This window comes from Etheostoma spectabile, chromosome 10 (genome assembly GCF_008692095.1).
Source record: "Etheostoma spectabile isolate EspeVRDwgs_2016 chromosome 10, UIUC_Espe_1.0, whole genome shotgun sequence".
NCBI classification, from domain to species: domain Eukaryota; kingdom Metazoa; phylum Chordata; class Actinopteri; order Perciformes; family Percidae; genus Etheostoma; species Etheostoma spectabile.
The window spans coordinates 13450349-13468991 of NC_045742.1; the positions used below are offsets into that span (position 1 = coordinate 13450349).

Sequence of the window (18643 nt, forward strand, 5' to 3'; positions counted from 1 at the left end):
AAAAAAAATCAAAAAGTAAAAGAAATTAAACTCATGCCTGTCATCTAAGTAGCTATTTAAAAAAATAATAATAATGCAGGGCGCTGCTCTGCAGGCATGCGTTGGGGGGTTGGGAGTTGTTGGGATTGGGCAAAAAAGGACGGAGGAGAGACGCTAGTCAAAAGACTGATAAACCCCTTTTTCTCCATTAACCCTCAATTAGAACATCTCTCTTTTTCTTCTTTTTTCCTCCTTTTCTTCTCAGATCAGGCATGATGGTAGACGGCTCTGACCTGACTGGTACAGGACCCTGAAAGTGGGTGATGCCAACTTTGTTGGGAGTCCTTGCCACTTTTTATTCGCGCTCCTTCAGGTGCTTGTAGGATAGTGGTGTGACCACTGCAATCTGAAAAAGCACAAGCAGATGAATTTTAATTCAATGTTTTCATTATGAGCTTGTGGAAACAAAAAGAAGGGGACACAACACCTTAGCCATCTCCATCAATTAAGGTAATAAGCAGTGATTGGCCACGTAGCATGATTCGTGAAAAACATAATAATATGACATTCTCCCCGCCACCAGAGACAAGCAGAAATTAGTAAAGGCAATGCTCCCAATTTCATCCAAGCCTACCGATCGATTGAAGCTCAGCAGGGAAATTGAACAGACTAATTAAATTAGGTTTGTCTTGCTGTAGTTTACCTGGATGTTTGTAGGAGGCCACCCTCTGGCAGCTATTGGGAGAATAGAAATGCACGTTAAACAGTGAAAGCTCTTGCAAAAGGCCTGCTTTTGTTTAGCAACAGATATTGTGACCCTGGGGGGCTGATAGGGGGGAGTGACATTTCAGACCAACCTAGAGGGGATGGACAAAAAAATGAAAACACCAAAAAGATGTAAAGATGCCCTTTCACCTCAGAACACATCCGGTGCTCTTGATATTGCAGCCATACATTAGGACTTTAAAGACATCTAATGGGTTGTTTGAACACGTTTTGCGTCTAATTTGACACAATCTACCCAAGTTGTGTGTATATTTGTGACTAAAAGTATTTAATATTAAATTTATAAACAAGACATGAGTTTGAAAATGAGTTTATAAATACAGACACAATATATAATAAACCATAAAATTTATGAAAATAATCTGACACATTGTTAAACTTTGCTCCTTATAAAAATGTGATTTCATCCTGCGTCTTTATAATAACAGTTTTTCAATTATTAATTAGTCAATTTCAGCATTTTTTATTTTATAATTTTTTTTCCCTAATTGTCCTTCTCAGTGACGGTTTTATTTCATAATGTCACTTTTCATCGCAAAGTCTAACAGGGCAGAGCCAGTTATGTGATATCTAAGCAACAGCCAATCAAATAACAGGCATATTCCCTTCACCACTTGACATATCTCTACTCTCCTAATAAAAGGCAACAACAACAAAAAAGGCCCCCCAAAAAATAAACATTTCAATTTTTTTCATTTGTACATAAAACATGCTGAAATAAATAATAATGTACTAATGTTTCATATGTGCATATTTTCTTTAATCCATAGTGTCTTATTTATTAAATTTTGGGTTTCCATGTTCATCTTCTACAATTTTTTCCATTTCCACTGATAATTTCCATTCCTTTGTTGACATCCCCTTTATGTAAGGCATGCAATGCATACATTTTTTGCCAGCAAAGTAAGCAGACGACCCCCACCAACACAGGATTGTACAAGCACACAGGACGAAACAACCATGACCAAACTCCAACGGTACAAACAACGTACATGAATGTCAAACTGGAGAAAGTTAGAATCACAGACCAGCTCTGTTGTTTCACACTGCCAGATAAGAAAATCCAATCAAACTGACACCAACCTTTACACTCAGATATTCTGGATACAAAAATGAGATTCAAATTGACTCAAATTAAAAACATTGAAAATTAGGGGTTTTAAAAGCACATGCGGAAGGTAAGACAAGCAGGGCTTCCAAAGGGAGGCTGAAAGGAGCATGTTTTTAAGATTTGCAACATTAGGCCTAGTATGTAGAGATGCATTCACATGTTGTGCACCATTTTAACTAAAAATGTTCACACAGGACTTGAGTCTGACATGGAAAAGTGCATCTTTTCAGCCAGCCAATATCAGCTCACACAACACAGAAGAACAAACTGGGTCTTGTTGACTGTGACCTGTATGCCATTATGCCTTTGATTCCCTTGTTAAAACTTAAGAGTTAGGGACCAGAACTGCTGGAGAGGTTGGCTGGGGGAGTGGGTCTTTGATTGGCTTAAATGGCCTGAAGGTGGGCTGGTACCTGTTTAAATGATAGTATTGGACTCATCTGAAAAGGTTCTCATAAGCAAGGGCCTGGCTGAAGACCGGGGAGACTGGTTGCCCCCCACGCTCGACTGAACCGGCTTCTTCTAGAAGGGTGAGGCAAAAGACACCAATGACATTGCTACGCTGACAAACACACACTTTGCCGCTCTCTTGCACACAGACAAACATACATTCACAAACAAACAAACATACAAAAACACTTTAACACTGGTCAGGTGGACAAAGAAAGTCCGTCCTGGTGCCTTTTTATACCCAGTTTCCTTGCAAGAATAATTTTGCAGAAACCTTATATCTCTATACTAATTGCTCCCTATTAATACAAGGCTACGACCCCTGCGCATTTTTCACAAGCATGTACAATATAACACGCACACACAAAATGCAGTGGCTCGCAGGGTTTGTGGTGAGAATCCAGGATGAGGTTGTTGACTTGAGCCTCATGCAGGTAAGTTTGGGTGCTTTGACGTGCTGCATTCACCTGACTTGGCATGCGGCGGCAGCAGCAGAAGGCATTGGAGCAGCACAGGCAGCTGGAAGGGAACACTGACTGATACAGCTGGACAGACAAGAATGAAAAACTGACTGCACGTTTGGACATCCGGTCCTACACCACACTGCTTAGGCACACACACCAGCCCACTGACCAGCATTCCTTCTAATTTAATAGACATGTATCTAAAGATAAGCACTCAAATTAAGGCTTACAGATGAGGACCTCTAAGGATAGCATTCCTTATGTAAGAATTCAATCTGAAATCTGAATTGTCTGACCTAATCTATCCAACCAAGTGGGGACTGTAAAAAGCCACAGAACGCCACCCCAAGTTACTTTAGAGGGTAATAAAGGAGCCAAACAGTGGGAGAGGAAGGACACAACATGTAGGAAACAAGCAGACTGGCAAACACAGAAACTCTGCAGGCAGAGCTGACAGAAAGAAAAAGAGACCTCAGTCACTCCACGAGAAGCTGTGAGAGCTAGCGGTCTGCGACAACATGAAGATAGTAGATGTCCCAGAGGAAGGAAGGCGATGTTTCATCTTTAGGGAGGCAGGTCCAGAGAAGAAGAGAGAAGAAATAAGCGGGTGAGACAGGGTTAGAAGAATGCCTTTAAGTGCAAAAGCGAGAGTACTTGTTAGGGGAAAAAGTTTAAAAGTTGGACAACAAAGGTCAAACAAAAAGGTCAAAGGGGGTTTTCTGAAATAAATGAAAGATAGAAAGTACTAGATAGTAACACTGTACCACTAATATTTAACACTGTCATTCCATTTACATACGCAGACTGCACTGGAATGCCATTTGATTGATTCTGTAACGTTAACAACTGACAGATAAGTCTATATAGTACAAAACTTCTGTAAGACTCCCCTCCAATACGTGCAAAACATTTGGTTTGGTTTACTTTTTTTCTTAATAAAACAAGTCTAGACTTAATTAAAAAAAAATAAAAAATCGCAGAACGCACCCAAAAGCACAGCACATACCGCCAAACATTTCCAGCTGCTTGGAAAACACATTAGCCTCATGGGCAGCAAATTGAAACGACAAAATATCTGCCTGGGAAAGTTGTCTTCAGGAGGAAATGAAATGCACTAACTGCTAAGGTTATTAAAGCCTGATTTTAACGATCCAGTAAAAAAAAAAAAAACTAACCCGGTGTCCCTGTGCTAATAGAACAATTATCACTTGGTTTATGCCAAATACAGTAAATGTATTACTAAGAAAATCTCTATTCTCTTCCTTTAAAAAAGTAAAAGTATACTATTTGAACAACACTAGAACATTAGCTCATGTGTTAGTTGCTAGAAGAGGGCTTTAATGGATCAGGGGTGTGTGTTTGGATGTCAGCTTTTTTACATTTCCAAAAAAATGTGTTTAAGGACTAATTTATTCACAAAGAAGTTGTTGGTGGAGGCCAGCAGTCCTCTGCAGTGAACAGTTGCTCTGCATTTCCAAAAGCACGCCCACTTTAGAAATACATCAATCATGGGCTTCATTTACAACAACAAACCACTGAGGAAAAAAAATGGTAAAATTGATATGTGTAAAGTTTAACATTGTAAATCTGAGAGAGAGAGAGAGAGAGAGAGTGAGTGAGGGAGGAGAGAGAAAGAGAGAGGTAAGTAGAGTGCAAATGTGTGTCAGGCCAGGTGTGTGTTTTAGCTCTACCTGTCGAGCATGGGGCCCACGGGGCTTGCGGAACACCACAAGCAGGATCTCTGGCAGTAGGCTGAGCAGGATGAGCAAGATGATGACCAGCCAGGCTGACACCGAGCTCAGCATGTTGGCAAACACAAAGTACAAACGTTGCTGCTTCAGGAAAGGCCTGCAGGAAAGGGAACACTGTGGTTTACACTGACTAAAAGAGCTTCATGGGTTGAATAGAAATAAAAATGTACAGGTTGGTTAAAATGACTATGTAGGTTATCTTATCCTGGGTTGTCTTCTAACCATATTATTCCTCCCCAGAAGAAGCTGAAAAACATGTAGAAAGCCAGGGAACCCCAGATTACAAAGTGGTTGATCCATGTCCAGTGCCGCGTGTCCAGAGCAAGCTAGAATGACAGAGAAGAGTCAATAAATGGGCATGTTAAATATTCAACAAACTTTGCCAAAGTCAGTGTTCTGCAAGACAATATATCTGCTTCCAACTCTCCTGTGAAACAGCTGCTGTATTGATACACCCTTTCATAAGATAAGATGAAAACAACAGGGGCATGGTTCACCTTTAGTGTGACAGTGAAGACGAGGACAGTGAAGACAATTGTTCCATATGACCAGTTGCCAAAAACCTGGATTGAAATAAGATAAATTAGCAAATGTACTTAGGAAACAATACTTAATCAAGTAATTTAATTATCACACGTATTTAGAGGGTGAATAAAATCTAACCTGGCCATTATCTTGCAGTGCTGGGTTACTGAACAAATATCGAACACCAAAGAAGAAGAGCAAGCCGTGAAAGACTCCAAGTAGAGTCCAGTAGAGGAATGGTCCCCACCGTAACATGGCGTTCTTAGCAATATCTCTACAGAAAATCATAAAAGAGAAAGTATACTGCTTCATCACATGTATTACAGTAACTTGGAAAATGACTTTTGTTGACATCAATACATTTCTGCATACAAGGGTATACATCTGGTCAAAAAAGCCAACAATACAATTGAACATTTAAAAGGGCAAATGTCCAATTAGTATTTACATCAAATAGCTAATGTATGCATGTATGTAAGGCCTATTTTTTGATGTGTTAAGAAAGAAGAAATAGCTAACTAAAATGTGGCTTTGGCAGAAAGCCTTTGTGACATTAAATTTTAAATCTTGCATTGTGAGTAATAATCTACAGCTAAAAAGTAAATAAATATGGCTTAGCCTTCACCTTTTTAGTAATTGCTACAATTTCTTTTTGTCTTTATTCTGTGACATACTGTTTTACATTTTTACATTTCATCTTTTATTATTTCTTTTAACTTGAAGACCAAAATAATAACTGGCCATTCAAAAAAGTGACCTTATATGAAGAGTTCTCCTTTATACTTTAACGAAGCAATTGAACTGCAGATAAGTGAAGGTTCCCAGGTTTACCTGTAGAGGGTAGAATTGTCCAGCAGAACCTCCATGCAGATGTGCTGCTCCAAGAGACTGTAAGCCAGTATGGGCATAGAGGTGAAGCAGATGTTGTACATCGTCAGATAGGCTGCATCATACAGGGGCTGGGGAGGATTGGGGGGAGGCATGGACGGCGGGGTGACCAGGGGTTAATATCATGGAAGGAAAAAACTCATACACACCCTCATACTTACACATACAGTGTGTCATACTGTATATGCAAGCTTGTACAAATCTTTTATGTACTTATGGAAGATCCATGTCAGGGGCCATGTGGCATGATGGATAATTAAATATTCACCCTCACTCCTCACACATAATACCAAAACGTAATCATTAATCTTAAAAAAAAACAATATCTGTATTAATTAATGCACTAATATAACACTAGCACTAATATGTATATGTCACAAGCTGCTTTTGAATGAACACAGTACCATAAAACATTGATAAAATACACTTAGGTCTCATTAATAAGAAAGGTGAATTCTTCAATGTGCTCCAAACTGTAATCAGGTCATTTAATCCAAACCTAAAATTCTATAATATATTATTTAGCCAGTGTGTTTAGCAGTGCTGCAAAACACACACACACACACACACACACACACACACACACACACACACACACCACACACACACACACACACACACACACACACACACACACACACACACACACGCGCACAGACGCGCACACACGCGCAATGAACCATAGTGGCAGAACATGACACATGTCTGTTTTAACAGTGCTACAGTATGTAGCCTAACATATCAATCAGAGCCCAAACATCCAAGGGTGCAGTGAGGGAGGGGCAATCGGAGGGAAAGAGTCCAGCATTCAGGAAGACAAGGAGGTGTGGATTCAAGGGCTACTGCCTCTGTTCATGTTGAACCTCAAAGGGCGCCAATACATACTCACTTGCTGGGAATAGCCACAGAAGAACTGGTACAAAAACTGAGGTAAGATGAAGCAAAGGTTCTGCAGGCAAAGAGAGAAAAAGAAAATGCTCACATTAATAGACACAAACCACAAAGACCATCACATGCATTTATTTTAAGTTTCCATGCGCTTGTATTGTAGGTACAAAAACTCAATAAATTAACCTAAATTAAATTAAAAAAAAAAAAACTGTTTAATTTGTTGAAGAATTGAAGATTGTTAAATCTGTCCCACCCCATAATCGTCAAATCAAGTTAGTGTGTGGGTTTGTTTGGGAAATGCAGCCTTTTCTAAACCCAAAACAAATTGTTAGCCTAAAGAATGACATGAAGTCAATGTGGTGTCTGTTCCTCCCACCTTGTAAAAGAAATATTGCACCAGGTGTGCAATGCGAACATAGTAGAGATGCCCATGAGCCAACAAAAGTTTCTTGAGGTGTTTGAGTTTGGGGATGGCATAATCACTGTTCCTCACTGCCTGCCGACCCTCTTTACCCTTAATACCTGAAACAACACAAACAAATATCACACACCATCGTCAACAGGCTACCCTTTCCTCCAGCTGGAACAGTAGTTAGAGATCTGTTAGCCAGTTTCAGCATAACATTTTCTTACCAATGCCAACGTGAGCTTCCAAAATCATACTGACATCATTGGCACCATCTCCAATGGAAAGGGTGATTGGGCTGCCTTTAGAATTCTTCACCATTTTAACTATCTAAAGATTGAGCAAGAAAATTGAAAATATTTTTTGGGGGAAATAATAAATAAATAATAAATATTTCCCAACATTTTAACCAAATGTCCTGACCTGTGCCTTCTGAAGAGGAGCCATGCGGCAGCAGAGCACAGATGTGCAGTTTTGACATATCTGCAAGAACAGGTTCTTGTAGCGACTTGAGCTGGATTCAGAGGATGAGTTGAGCACCATCGACAGGGTGGCTCCATCTATGATAAAACCATAGTCCTGGGTAGCTGAAGACCAGGTCCTACAAAACAGAACAGGGAAATGGGTTCAAGTTTAATCATCAATACGATTCAGTTTGGTTAAATGATCACCCTAGTACAAGAGCAAAGTATCATACCTCTATACACATCATGAAGGTACCAACCTGGTGACGCCGGCCCTAACCGGGGGTGCATCCTGTACAGCTTTCTTGTGGTATTCAAGCAAGAGCTCATGCAGTCGTTCCTCCCGCCTCCTCCCTCCATCCTCCAAAGTACGCACAGTCAGCTCCAACAGCTCTGTATTTCTCTGGAACAACCTACAAGCGTAACAGGTGGACTTTGCCGTCTCCATCTTGTCCCCTGTTAGGACCCAAACTTTAATGCCTGCACCCTGCAGAGCCTCCATGGTCTCTGCTGCCTCCTCTTGAAGCCTGGAGGATAAGAACAACTAATTAAGTTATGACACAAGTGAAAGATTATCACACTAACTCTAAGATGATAATACTATCACTAGAAATTAAAAAAAAAAAAATGTCGCTAGTTAAACAAAACCACACAAAGGTTAAATTTCACAGGAGATCTAGTGTATTAAAGCAAATGCTGAACAAATCTGCCATATTTCTCCTGCAAATGAACTTAAGATATCAGATGGGACTGTGGGAAATGTGGGTGAAAAAGTGTGACAAACACATTAGTACCAACAATACCACTATTCTGACATCAACATTAGTTCTCAAAGAGCACTTGTCATAATAAAAAAAGTATCTGTAATGTAACAGAAATATGTTTTGATATCTAGATCCTTTTACTCCAATAATTTAAGAACAAAATAATTACACTTCAATAGAAAATGTGTTATAAATGTATTTCAGATAAAATGCATGGATGCATGCTAATGCAATAAAGTGTTCCATCGCTTTTTGTTTCAGTTCAAAATTCAATAGCAATTATAAAACAATAATCTTGGACTGTGGAACAGTACTCAATGTCCACCACTAGATGGCAGTGAGATCTTTAATTTGAAAGATCTACGGAAAAAAGGTAAGACTTCGGGCAGTAAAAGTAGATAAGACAAGCCACTACAAACCGGACAAAAGACTACCAGACCAATGGCAAACAGCATGAGGCAGAAAAAGAAAATTCTACTAAGGAAGTATTGAGGTTGCATAAAAAGAACAGGATGTTTATGACATGTTTATTGGTGGCATCTGCAAACTTTTGGGCTCTCCTATAAATGTTAGGTATATTCTGAGATTAAGGGCCACTTAAAAGTCTTGGCACCAAGCTTTCATGAGAGGGAGGTGAGAGGGAGGGAGGAAATGCAAGACATTTGTTAACTTTAAACGTCAGCAGGTTGATCAGCACCCACCGATCTTCTACAGCAGTAGCTCCTATTAGACTCATGCCAGTCTCCACCTGGTTGTAAACGGTAATGAGCTTCTCCTCTCTGTCCTGCAGAGACAGTCTAGCTTCCCTCAATCCTGCATCTGCCTGGGCATACTCTTCTGCACTGAGATATTTGTAGGCCACACATAGCGTCCGGTAGCCCTCCTAAACAGTAGAACACAGCACCCAATGTAGGAAGAAGAAAACACAAAATAATCCGTCTTTACATCATTGTAATATCATATTAAAACATGCCCAACCCTAAAAGCACACAATCATTTTCAAACATGACAGAAACTAGTGGATTTGGAAAGTAATTTGTTTATGTCACCCACTGTTGCATTACGCTCCACATTCATGCGTATCCGTTCAACCTCCTCCTGTCTGACTCGAGGAAAGATGGAGGAGTCCGCTCCCTTACAGAAGAGCAACGTATCACCTGGACACAAACAAACACACAGCATGGTAAGGGCTGAGAGCCAACACTACTATAAATCACAGTCAATGCGATACACTTGACAGTGGCTCAAGTTCACCTGATTTGGATCTGACTATTACACTCATTCGCCTTCTCACTGGGTCAAAGTTCAAGACGTGAAGCAGTTCATACCTTTGGGAAGTACAAAATGGAAATGAAATAAAAAGCTGTAGTGTGAATGCAAATAGAAAAATATATGAATAAAAACAAAATTATCTGTCTGTAAGATGACTGGCTTACATTTCAACATCATTGCTCCTGGTGAGAATTTTCATGGTTTTACTTTCGAGACCCAGAAATGTGAAGCCATACCTGCAGATAGAGACAAAACACCACAAATGAGCCATTGTACACATGTGCTATATGAATCGATGTTGTAATGAGATGTATACCATGTAGGATTTTCAAAATAGATTCTGTGATATTCATATTCAAATGATGTGCTTGCTCTTTGTTACGTCAGCTTAGCTAATTGAAACATAACAGACCTCATGGCACCCTTGACAAGAGCAACCTCATCTGGGGAGGAGGCAATAAAGCCTCTCTGCTCCTGCGGTGGATGGGGCTCCTCACTATCCACCACAAAGCCATCAACCTGGTCTAGTCCGTCCCTTTGGTTTTGCTCCGTGGGCTCCTTCACCTGGACTGTGTGGCACAGACACAGGGCACGCAGAAACAGCTCTTCCCTCTCCTAATAACACAACACAAACATGAGCAGTGAAACAATGTTCAATGAACTATAAACTAAAAAATTATTAATTTACAGCCACAAATTGAGCCATATACAGTAGCTGGAGTTTAGATAAAGCCCTGAATTTACATTCATTTGTCTAAATTGACTTCTTATCAACATGCTTGTTGAAGTGCAACCATCTGTAAAGTGTTATCAGGCACACTTTGTGACATGCGAAGGAGCGATACGTGGGTGACCTATGAAGGGTCTTTCTGAGCAGCAAGCTATGTACTGGCCATATGTTGCAAAATGTGTGTTACAACAGATGGAGGGACACCACAACACCTACCCTGCCAGCTTTCTGCTGCACTTTGTTCACAGGTCCATCTGCGACACATAATCCATCCAACTCTGAGTTTGCATCCCGGTACTTGTACTGAAAGCCATCAATGCAGCACTCTATGAACTCCATGTTGTTTTGGGTGAGGGTGCCCGTCTTGTCTGTAAAGACATACTCCACCTGAAGGCAATGTGATAAAAAAAAATACATGACAGACTCTTCCAAACCCATTAAGATTTAGTTTTCCATTCAACAGATTCCAACAATAAGATTAAGCAATTACTCCCAGAAAGAATTGCACTGCATTAATCAGTTTAACGAAGCATCACCTTTAATTGAAGTAATCTTCTGGCAAACCAAGTGTGACTGATCTATGGCAGCACTGTTTAAGTTAGAAGTGCCATAAAAAACAGAAGTCGGGACAGCACGGCCAATCTGGTGTTATTATAAGCAGCTCATATTTTACAGAAGCAATATACAGATCAGTCTGGAGACCACATCTTAAGGGACTCGATCATACCTTGGTCTCATCTTGCTTGTTTTTTTAATTTCAAGTATTTAATTGGAAAGAAAGATATCTTTGTGAGCGTGATTGAGAGCTACAGTACAAGCAGTATGATGAATAACAAACATTTTTCCTGAATCAGGGAAAGTCATTCCCTATTTTGTAGCACTAAATGCTGACTTTTGATGTTTTCGATTTGAGTGATTTATGTGTAAAAAAAATGTCTTTGTTGGAGGGAACCTGAGCTCTAAGATGTCCATTGCAAATAACTGCTTCTTTGTAATTGTTGTGCACATGACGATAAAGACCTTGAAACTTGGTTAAATCAATGTTCCCGGACATTTTGTTCTATTCTGTCATTTTGAAAGACATTTCAATGACTGAAAGGATTAACCAAAGAACTACAGGTTTTCAATAACACATGAGATTGCTGACTACACCAAAAGCAATTCCCCATTGACAATGTAATGTTGTTTCATTTGATTTTAACCATAGGCCTCACCTGTCCCAGCTCCTCATTAAGGTCTGAAGTGTTGACCAGCGCCCCCTCCTTGATTTCAGGGTCAAAGAAGTCCTTGTCCCACGTGATGAAAAAGGATCCCAAAAACTTCTGCATCTCAACCGTCACATACATGGACACCGGAATGATGAAGTTGAAGAGCACCATGAAGGACAGGAAGTCAGTGAACATCTTTAGGTACTGTTGGAAAAACATTTCAACACAGGCAGATATTTAGTAGAGAATATTTATTGACCAGCCTACGCAGGAACATTGCGAAGCGCTATATAAATACAGCACATTTACATTTACATTTACATTGTCTTGTCTCTCACCAAGGAATAAACAATACTGTGTTAAAGTCTTAGGCAGGTGTGAAAAAATGCTGTAAACTAAGAATGCTTTCAAAATTATGAATGATGGTTGTTTATTTTTATCAATTTAAAAAATGCAAAGTGAGCGAACAAAAGAAAAATCTAAATCACATCAATATTTGGTGTTCCTACACTATCCTACTAAGTTTTTGTGCATAGTTGAGTCGCTTGGCTTTGTTTCCCTGTCGGAGGTATGGCTTTTTGGCTGCAACTCTCTCATGAAGACCACTTCTGGCTAGACTTCTCCGGACAGTAGATGGGTGTACCGGGGTCCCACTGGTTTCTGCCAGTTCTGAGCTGATGTTACTGCCGGACATATTCTGATTTCAAAGGGAAATAAGCTTGATGTGTTTTTCATCTGCTGCACTAAGTTTCCTTGGCCGACCACTGTGTCTACAATCCTCAACGTTGCCCAACATTTTGCAAGTGTACCTATAAGGATTGATGCTGGTTTTAACGCAAACTGTAGTAATTGATTGTGATTTAGATTTTTCTTTTGTTCGCTCACTTTATTATTTTTGAAAGCAATCTTAGTTTCCAACATTTTCTCACACCTGCCTAAGACTTTTTCCATGGTACTGTATAAGAACAACATGCCACACACATCACAAAACATGCCACCAGGACAAAGCCAAAATATTTATCTTATCTTGACTACCCGTGCTTAAATTGAGACCAGTAGTCCTGGATTATCACAACAACAAATACAAAGATGTGATGGAAATCGCTAAGTTGTATCACAATGTTCACAGTTCTTTGAGGGCTAGGGCAGAGGGTAATCAGCCAATTAAATGGACCATGCCACAATGTAGGTCTGCAGTGGCCATTTTGCTAAGAGGAGTTTTATTAGTGTGGATGAGAAGAGGTTAGGGCTTGTAAAACACTTAAATACTACAAGCCTCTACAGGGTAAGTATTTACCGCATGAAGACAGTTCTTCTAGATACAGTAACATTTGCAATACACATAATACAGTGTACTAATACAATGCTATCAAGACTTAATAGCTGTTCTACACCCAGCAGTGGTAATTCCTCTATGGCTTGCTTTGTGATGCCTATCAGACACTTAACTCACAGTTCATTGCTTTGACAACAAAGATAGTCAGGTTGCTAAAATATGCACTCACCAGATTGGTGTCCTTCTCTCTCTGGGTTTTCTCGTTGTACCAAGGCTCATCCTGCCCGGGCTTGTTTTGCCACACATACTTAAGAGTAGTGCACACTAGGGCCTTGCTCACCAATATGCAAAGGTAAACCAGAAGGAAGGCATTGATAGACCTGAAAAATGTAAGAAATAAAATGAATCAGTCCCAAAGGTATGTCACATGTTTAACTTGTTTACATAATTTCCCTTTTACTTACTTCTCCACAGCAGAGCGTTTCTGAGACTTGCCCTGGTAGTTGAGAGCCATCTTTGTCTCCATGCCAGTATAAACTGCGACACCTTGAGAAAGAAAAAAAGAAGAAGAAGAATTAGTTTATTTTAGATAGTGAGCTATCTGTACTTATGTAAGTTATTGTAATAAAATCAATATCATTTGACTCACCATAGATTTTCTGAGTGTTCTTTAAAGTTGCCCCTTTCAGCAGGAGGTTTTCTGGGCCCAAAGACCTGCACAATCACAACAGTAGAGCAAACAGTTGAGTCATACAGAAGCTGTGCAATCCACACACTCTATTCTCTAAATGGAAACCTGGCAGGCTAGCTGGCCTCCACTTTAAAATGTGCAGTGACAAAATACAGTATGACTGCAGTCTGGGCTTACACCAATTCCAGTGTTCTTGAGAAGGACATTGGTATTTGTTTATATGGCCATTACAAAGCAGTCAATGATAAATGCCTTTGGGAGTGCTTCAAAAACAGTGGCTGAAGCCATGCCAGCCTGTTTTAATTTGAATGTTGGTCTGCAATAGAGGATCAATGGAATAATGAGTTGTCGATGATGCAAAGGAAAACAAATGAGTGCTTAAGAAACTATGTTTTGATTTAGCTCTTACTTAAATTGGGCTGAGATGGTTGTGCATGAGTGCTCTCACCTTACTGCAGGCTCCTGTTCATTTTTGTAGATGTGCATACGGCCGACAAACCTGGAGCAAAATGACAAACTCAAACTCACTCAGAAGCTGAAGTTGTTTGTAAAAAAGTACATGATAATTGTTTTAAATATAATATCCAATCTGTTAATACTAGAGTAGATTTGAACTTGAGGAATCCAAATCTATGCTCAGTTCATTTACTTTACAAAACTGGAAGTGCTCAGGTGGAGTAGGGTTTGGTAGCCAGCAAATTGACGGTGGTTAGCCAGCAGCATGCTGTCAGTATTATTGACTCTGAATAGTAAGCATTTGGCACCATGGCGTACTTAGCCTTGGCACTTCACAAACAACCATTCTGATGTCTTGCTAAATGACAATAGTCCTACTCCTTAGCCCAAGGAGGAGCCAAAGGCTGCCTGGTGAATGAGCTGATATACCTTCAAGTGAATAGGCATAGACTCTGTGATGGGCAGAGCAAAAATTACTGAAGATAACAGACCCACGATCAACAATCCTAATATGAAACAAACAAAAGTACACTATCGTTTGCCAAAACCTCTCCACTTAACAATCTGTATGTCATTATTGGAGTTATTCAGCACATTTTCAAGTCGCACTCAGTCAATCCATTTCACAACAAACCACAGGCAACACATGCTTGGGTGTAAATCTGTTGGGGACACATGAGGAGTGCCTACTTGTAAAGGTCAGGCTGTGGCTGTTCACACTCAATGGTGGCGTTGAGAGATTCCAGATCCTTCTCTGTGTCTGGCACAGTGTAGTGTGTCTGGACAAGTAGAAGAGGCAAGAGAGAGACAAGACTGTGAGCATTGACTGGCTCAGGTCAAGTTATTTTTTTAGCTTTCCCCTACCCCTCACACACAGGAAAATAAGAAGACAAAAATTACCCAGATATTGTGTATATATTAATACATAAAACACATTTTTGGAGGAGCTACACATGAGAGAAACTTCTTCATAGCAAGGGTCATAAATACAACATACAACAATATCTTTGAGAACAACTGATGGAGAGAGAGAGAGAGAGAGTGTCAACTTCCTATTAATTATTTAATAAAAAAAAAATTAACAGAAGATATAGATATCGTATACCCACTCCCGTTCTCCTAATCCTCCTAATCACATTTATCGAAACCAACAAGTTTTGAGTTTATTCTTCAAAGCTAACATTTTGATGAAAAAATAATTTTTACTTAACAAAAATTACAACCAAACCATTCTATTATGAAAAAAAGGGGAAAGCAGAGCAGCTCATCTTACCTTATGGTTGGACTCTCCATCCAGACTTGCTGTGGTAACAAAACATGTGTCGTCATCTCGGCTAGACTGCAGCAGTATTAAATCACAGGGAAAGGTCTCATCTTCCTCCACCTCAACAACATCTCCAACCTGATCACAGAAACACAACCAAACACCACAGTTCGCTTTCTCTTTCCTTTTTTTGCACCATTTCAGTAGGATTTCCCACAGGTTGCGTGACAGACTGTTTAAACAATCACAGCTTGAAACATTTTCATCACTCAGGAGCAGGAGGAATCCAAAAAAAACTTAAATGAGTGACAATTTTCTTTAAATTTGTTGTAACTAATTTGTTAGCAAGTAAATACCTACTTAAAGATACTGTATAGCATGATTGAGAAACGTCCATTCCTGAAGAAATTCCGACCATTGGTCAATACTCCCGCTTCCTTTTATTTTTGGTATGGTCTGCCAACTACTAACAAACAAATCTAGCTATTTTGGCTTGCTAAATGTTTATTTTAGCTATTGTCCATTTAGCACTAAGAGGTAGCCTGCAGTGAACATGTGTGAGCTCCTGTGCAGGACGCAGCTGTCCAAAGTTTTAAACAAAGCATTAATGTTTTGGTTTTGACAGCTGGATGTTCATTCTCAGTGGTGTCAGCAGTACTAGTGGCCCTTTAACATAACCAGTAGTCATTTGGTTCATCTTCCATATTGAAAGATACTGTTTAAACGTTTCCGCACACAGTATTTTTAAACATTTATGGGTGTTCAAACAGATGCATTTGGAGAAATAACCTGCAAACAACACCCTGGATAAATGAATTACCATCACACCTATGTTTGAACATCTAATCAGTTCCGCATACAAAGCATGTTCTCCCCTGTGCATATATACAAAACACAGTCTTTCCAAGCTGCCAGCAGCTTCTTCCTGGCCATGTCTCTAAAGAAATATGTATCCAGTAGATGGCTGCTGAAAGGTACCTTGATCTTCTCACTCTCTTTCCGTATCTTCCGGCCTTGCTCTAGCACAGTCACTGGGTACTTATTCACCTCATAGTCAGCCTTGTGCCGTAGCCAGTCCTCATAACCCTATGGCAACATATCAAGAATATCAGAATTGGGTTATTTGTTTACAACAGTACAATAACAACAAAAACAAAAAGTATATCCTGTCTCGGACCGACAGGGGATTGACATCAGTACATACTGAAGGCCCTTTCACTAATCAAAAGGGAAGCGTGTAGGACACAAAAGAATGTCTGTGCATACAATATAATCTTTACATTTAATACTTCGTCATTATGTGAAACTGCTGAACAAGTGTGCAGCAGCTGAATGGAATAGTGATTATCCAGCAGTGCATTGAAACAGTATGCAATGAAATAATACTGAGTTGAGTAAAAACAAAATCATTCCTGGGGCTGCAGCAGCATAAAGTATAAAGCACAGTGTAGACTTCATAAGTACTTTAAGATAGTGATTGAGATAGAGGAGATGGTGCAGAGATGCAGAGGGTAGAGAGTGAAACCAAAGTGTGTGCCAAGGCAGAACTCAAGCCAAAAAGCGGGATTATCGGGAAAGGTGACAGGAGGAGAGTGTGTCTGGTTGAGTGATGCAGAGAAATGATGCCAGGTGGATGAAAAGGGGGAGACAGGGAGGGGAGGCATTCCACGGATGGTCAATTGAACTATACAGTTCACCTAAGCCTGACTAATAGAGTCGGGCAGACCGTCTTGGTGACCCACTTCAAAGCCTGGCTGAAGGGGTCCACACACACACACACACACACACACACACACACACACACACACACACACACAAAACACACACACACACACACACACACACACACACACACACACACACACACTATTGTTTATGTTATATTATGTTCAATATTTCTATATGTTTATATTCGGAAGGAAGCCCACCCACCATTGTGCATTTCAAAGCCCCAGCAGTGCACAAACTTAAAAAGCCAATCCTAGAACAATACATCTAAAGCTGGGACATAGAAGCAACAGAGATAACAAAATAGACCCTCCCCCTGATAATTTGTAGCTTTGTAATGGGGTCTCTCTCTCTCTCTCTTTGTCTGCTCACATTCCCCAAGAGCCTATTTCATTTTCTCCCCAATCAGAATTCACCAGCGGAACACATTAATACAAAACCCAAGAGAGCATTAGTCACATACTTTATACACAAATCACAGCAAGGGAGTTATGAAGGCAAGGGGACTTATTATGTTATATGGAGAGGGATGAAAGGTATAATACAAGGAGGTCCAATATGAAGAAATAAGGACATGTCATTAGAAATCAAAACATTTTATCAACACTCATAACCCTTATTAGAGAGTGTCTTACCTGCTTGATAGCGGTTACTGTTATCACAAAAAATAAGGGTAGGCCACTGGTGACTGGGCTGGTGGGGGTGTCCACTATCACCTATTGGGGAAAAAAAAAAAGATTTTACTTCAGAGAAATATGACGTTAATACTCAACAGTAAAGTGACCTTCAAACTGCTACGCATTGAATACTATACTACAAAGCCTCACTGGAGCACATGTGTTTATGGTTACAGAGAGAGGAATGTGTGGTAATGATATAGAAGATGGCGCAAGCCCTCTAAATGTAGGGTGTAGTCTTTTTCTGTGAGGCGATTCTACTGTTCATCAGTGTGAAACACAGGAGAGACATTTACATTTTGGAAGGGAGCGATGGAGGTTCTGGACCACAGAACTTTTAATCAAGTGGGCCAGGAGCAGAGTGCTTAATCTGCAGGCATGCCAACTCTTCTGTGTCTCTGCCAAGGCATGAAAGAAGGCCAACACAAAGCTTTGTTGGACTCTTCTTACCTGCCTGATCTGTGAGTGAGAGAATCTAGGGATACGGTATGTGCGTATGTGTTTAATTTTTATGTGTGGGACCAGTGTTCAGGTAATCCCAAACAACCAGTTTAGGAGCAGCACCTGACCAAGGCTCCCATCTTAAGCCCCAGTACACAAATGGTCTTGTGTGTTTGTGTATTCCTTAAAACCGTCATAAGATGGATTTGCCCAGGCATTTCTGATCCGGCTGGTCTCCCCCTGAGCTGGTGTGCTTATTTCACCACGCACAAACACGACACATCCAGCTTGTTGGTATTCTGACCAAGGAGCATTACAAGCTGTCAAATTGACATCCGCTCAAGAAGCAGTCTCTGGTGTTTTACTCAACTGTGTGTGAATTGAGAATGAGAAAAACACCCCCCCCCACCACACACACACA

The 18643-nt window shown here is 40.2% G+C and overlaps 1 protein-coding gene across 8 annotated transcripts in view; it reads right to left on the reverse strand.

Annotated features, from left to right (window-relative positions):
* Positions 1-11: 11 nt before the first annotated feature.
* atp11c (ATPase phospholipid transporting 11C (ATP11C blood group)) overlaps positions 12-18643 on the reverse strand; it is a 41574-nt gene continuing 22942 nt past the window's right edge. Inside the window, exons 4-31 of one of the 8 annotated variants that reach the window (XM_032527156.1) lie at positions 17740-17820; positions 16355-16462; positions 15386-15514; positions 14803-14891; positions 14105-14155; positions 13615-13679; positions 13430-13511; positions 13195-13345; positions 11696-11893; positions 10698-10868; positions 10164-10366; positions 9916-9987; positions 9734-9807; positions 9533-9636; positions 9181-9362; positions 7976-8242; positions 7675-7852; positions 7479-7581; positions 7222-7367; positions 6844-6903; positions 5898-6025; positions 5205-5340; positions 5039-5104; positions 4764-4867; positions 4482-4638; positions 2290-2395; positions 683-714; positions 12-385 (exon numbers count right to left, since the gene is read on the reverse strand). In XM_032527156.1, coding sequence (XP_032383047.1) covers positions 2294-2395; positions 4482-4638; positions 4764-4867; positions 5039-5104; positions 5205-5340; positions 5898-6025; positions 6844-6903; positions 7222-7367; positions 7479-7581; positions 7675-7852; positions 7976-8242; positions 9181-9362; positions 9533-9636; positions 9734-9807; positions 9916-9987; positions 10164-10366; positions 10698-10868; positions 11696-11893; positions 13195-13345; positions 13430-13511; positions 13615-13679; positions 14105-14155; positions 14803-14891; positions 15386-15514; positions 16355-16462; positions 17740-17820 — 3207 coding nt within the window. In that variant the 3' untranslated portion in view covers positions 12-385; positions 683-714; positions 2290-2293. Of the gene's footprint in view, positions 386-682; positions 715-2289; positions 2399-3261; positions 3353-4481; positions 4639-4763; positions 4868-5038; positions 5105-5204; positions 5341-5897; positions 6026-6843; positions 6904-7221; positions 7368-7478; positions 7582-7674; positions 7853-7975; positions 8243-9180; positions 9363-9532; positions 9637-9733; positions 9808-9915; positions 9988-10163; positions 10367-10697; positions 10869-11695; positions 11894-13194; positions 13346-13429; positions 13512-13614; positions 13680-14104; positions 14156-14802; positions 14892-15385; positions 15515-16354; positions 16463-17739; positions 17821-18643 lie in introns of those variants that run through there. The other 7 variants (XM_032527154.1, XM_032527158.1, XR_004333687.1 and 4 more) reach the window with 7 other exon arrangements.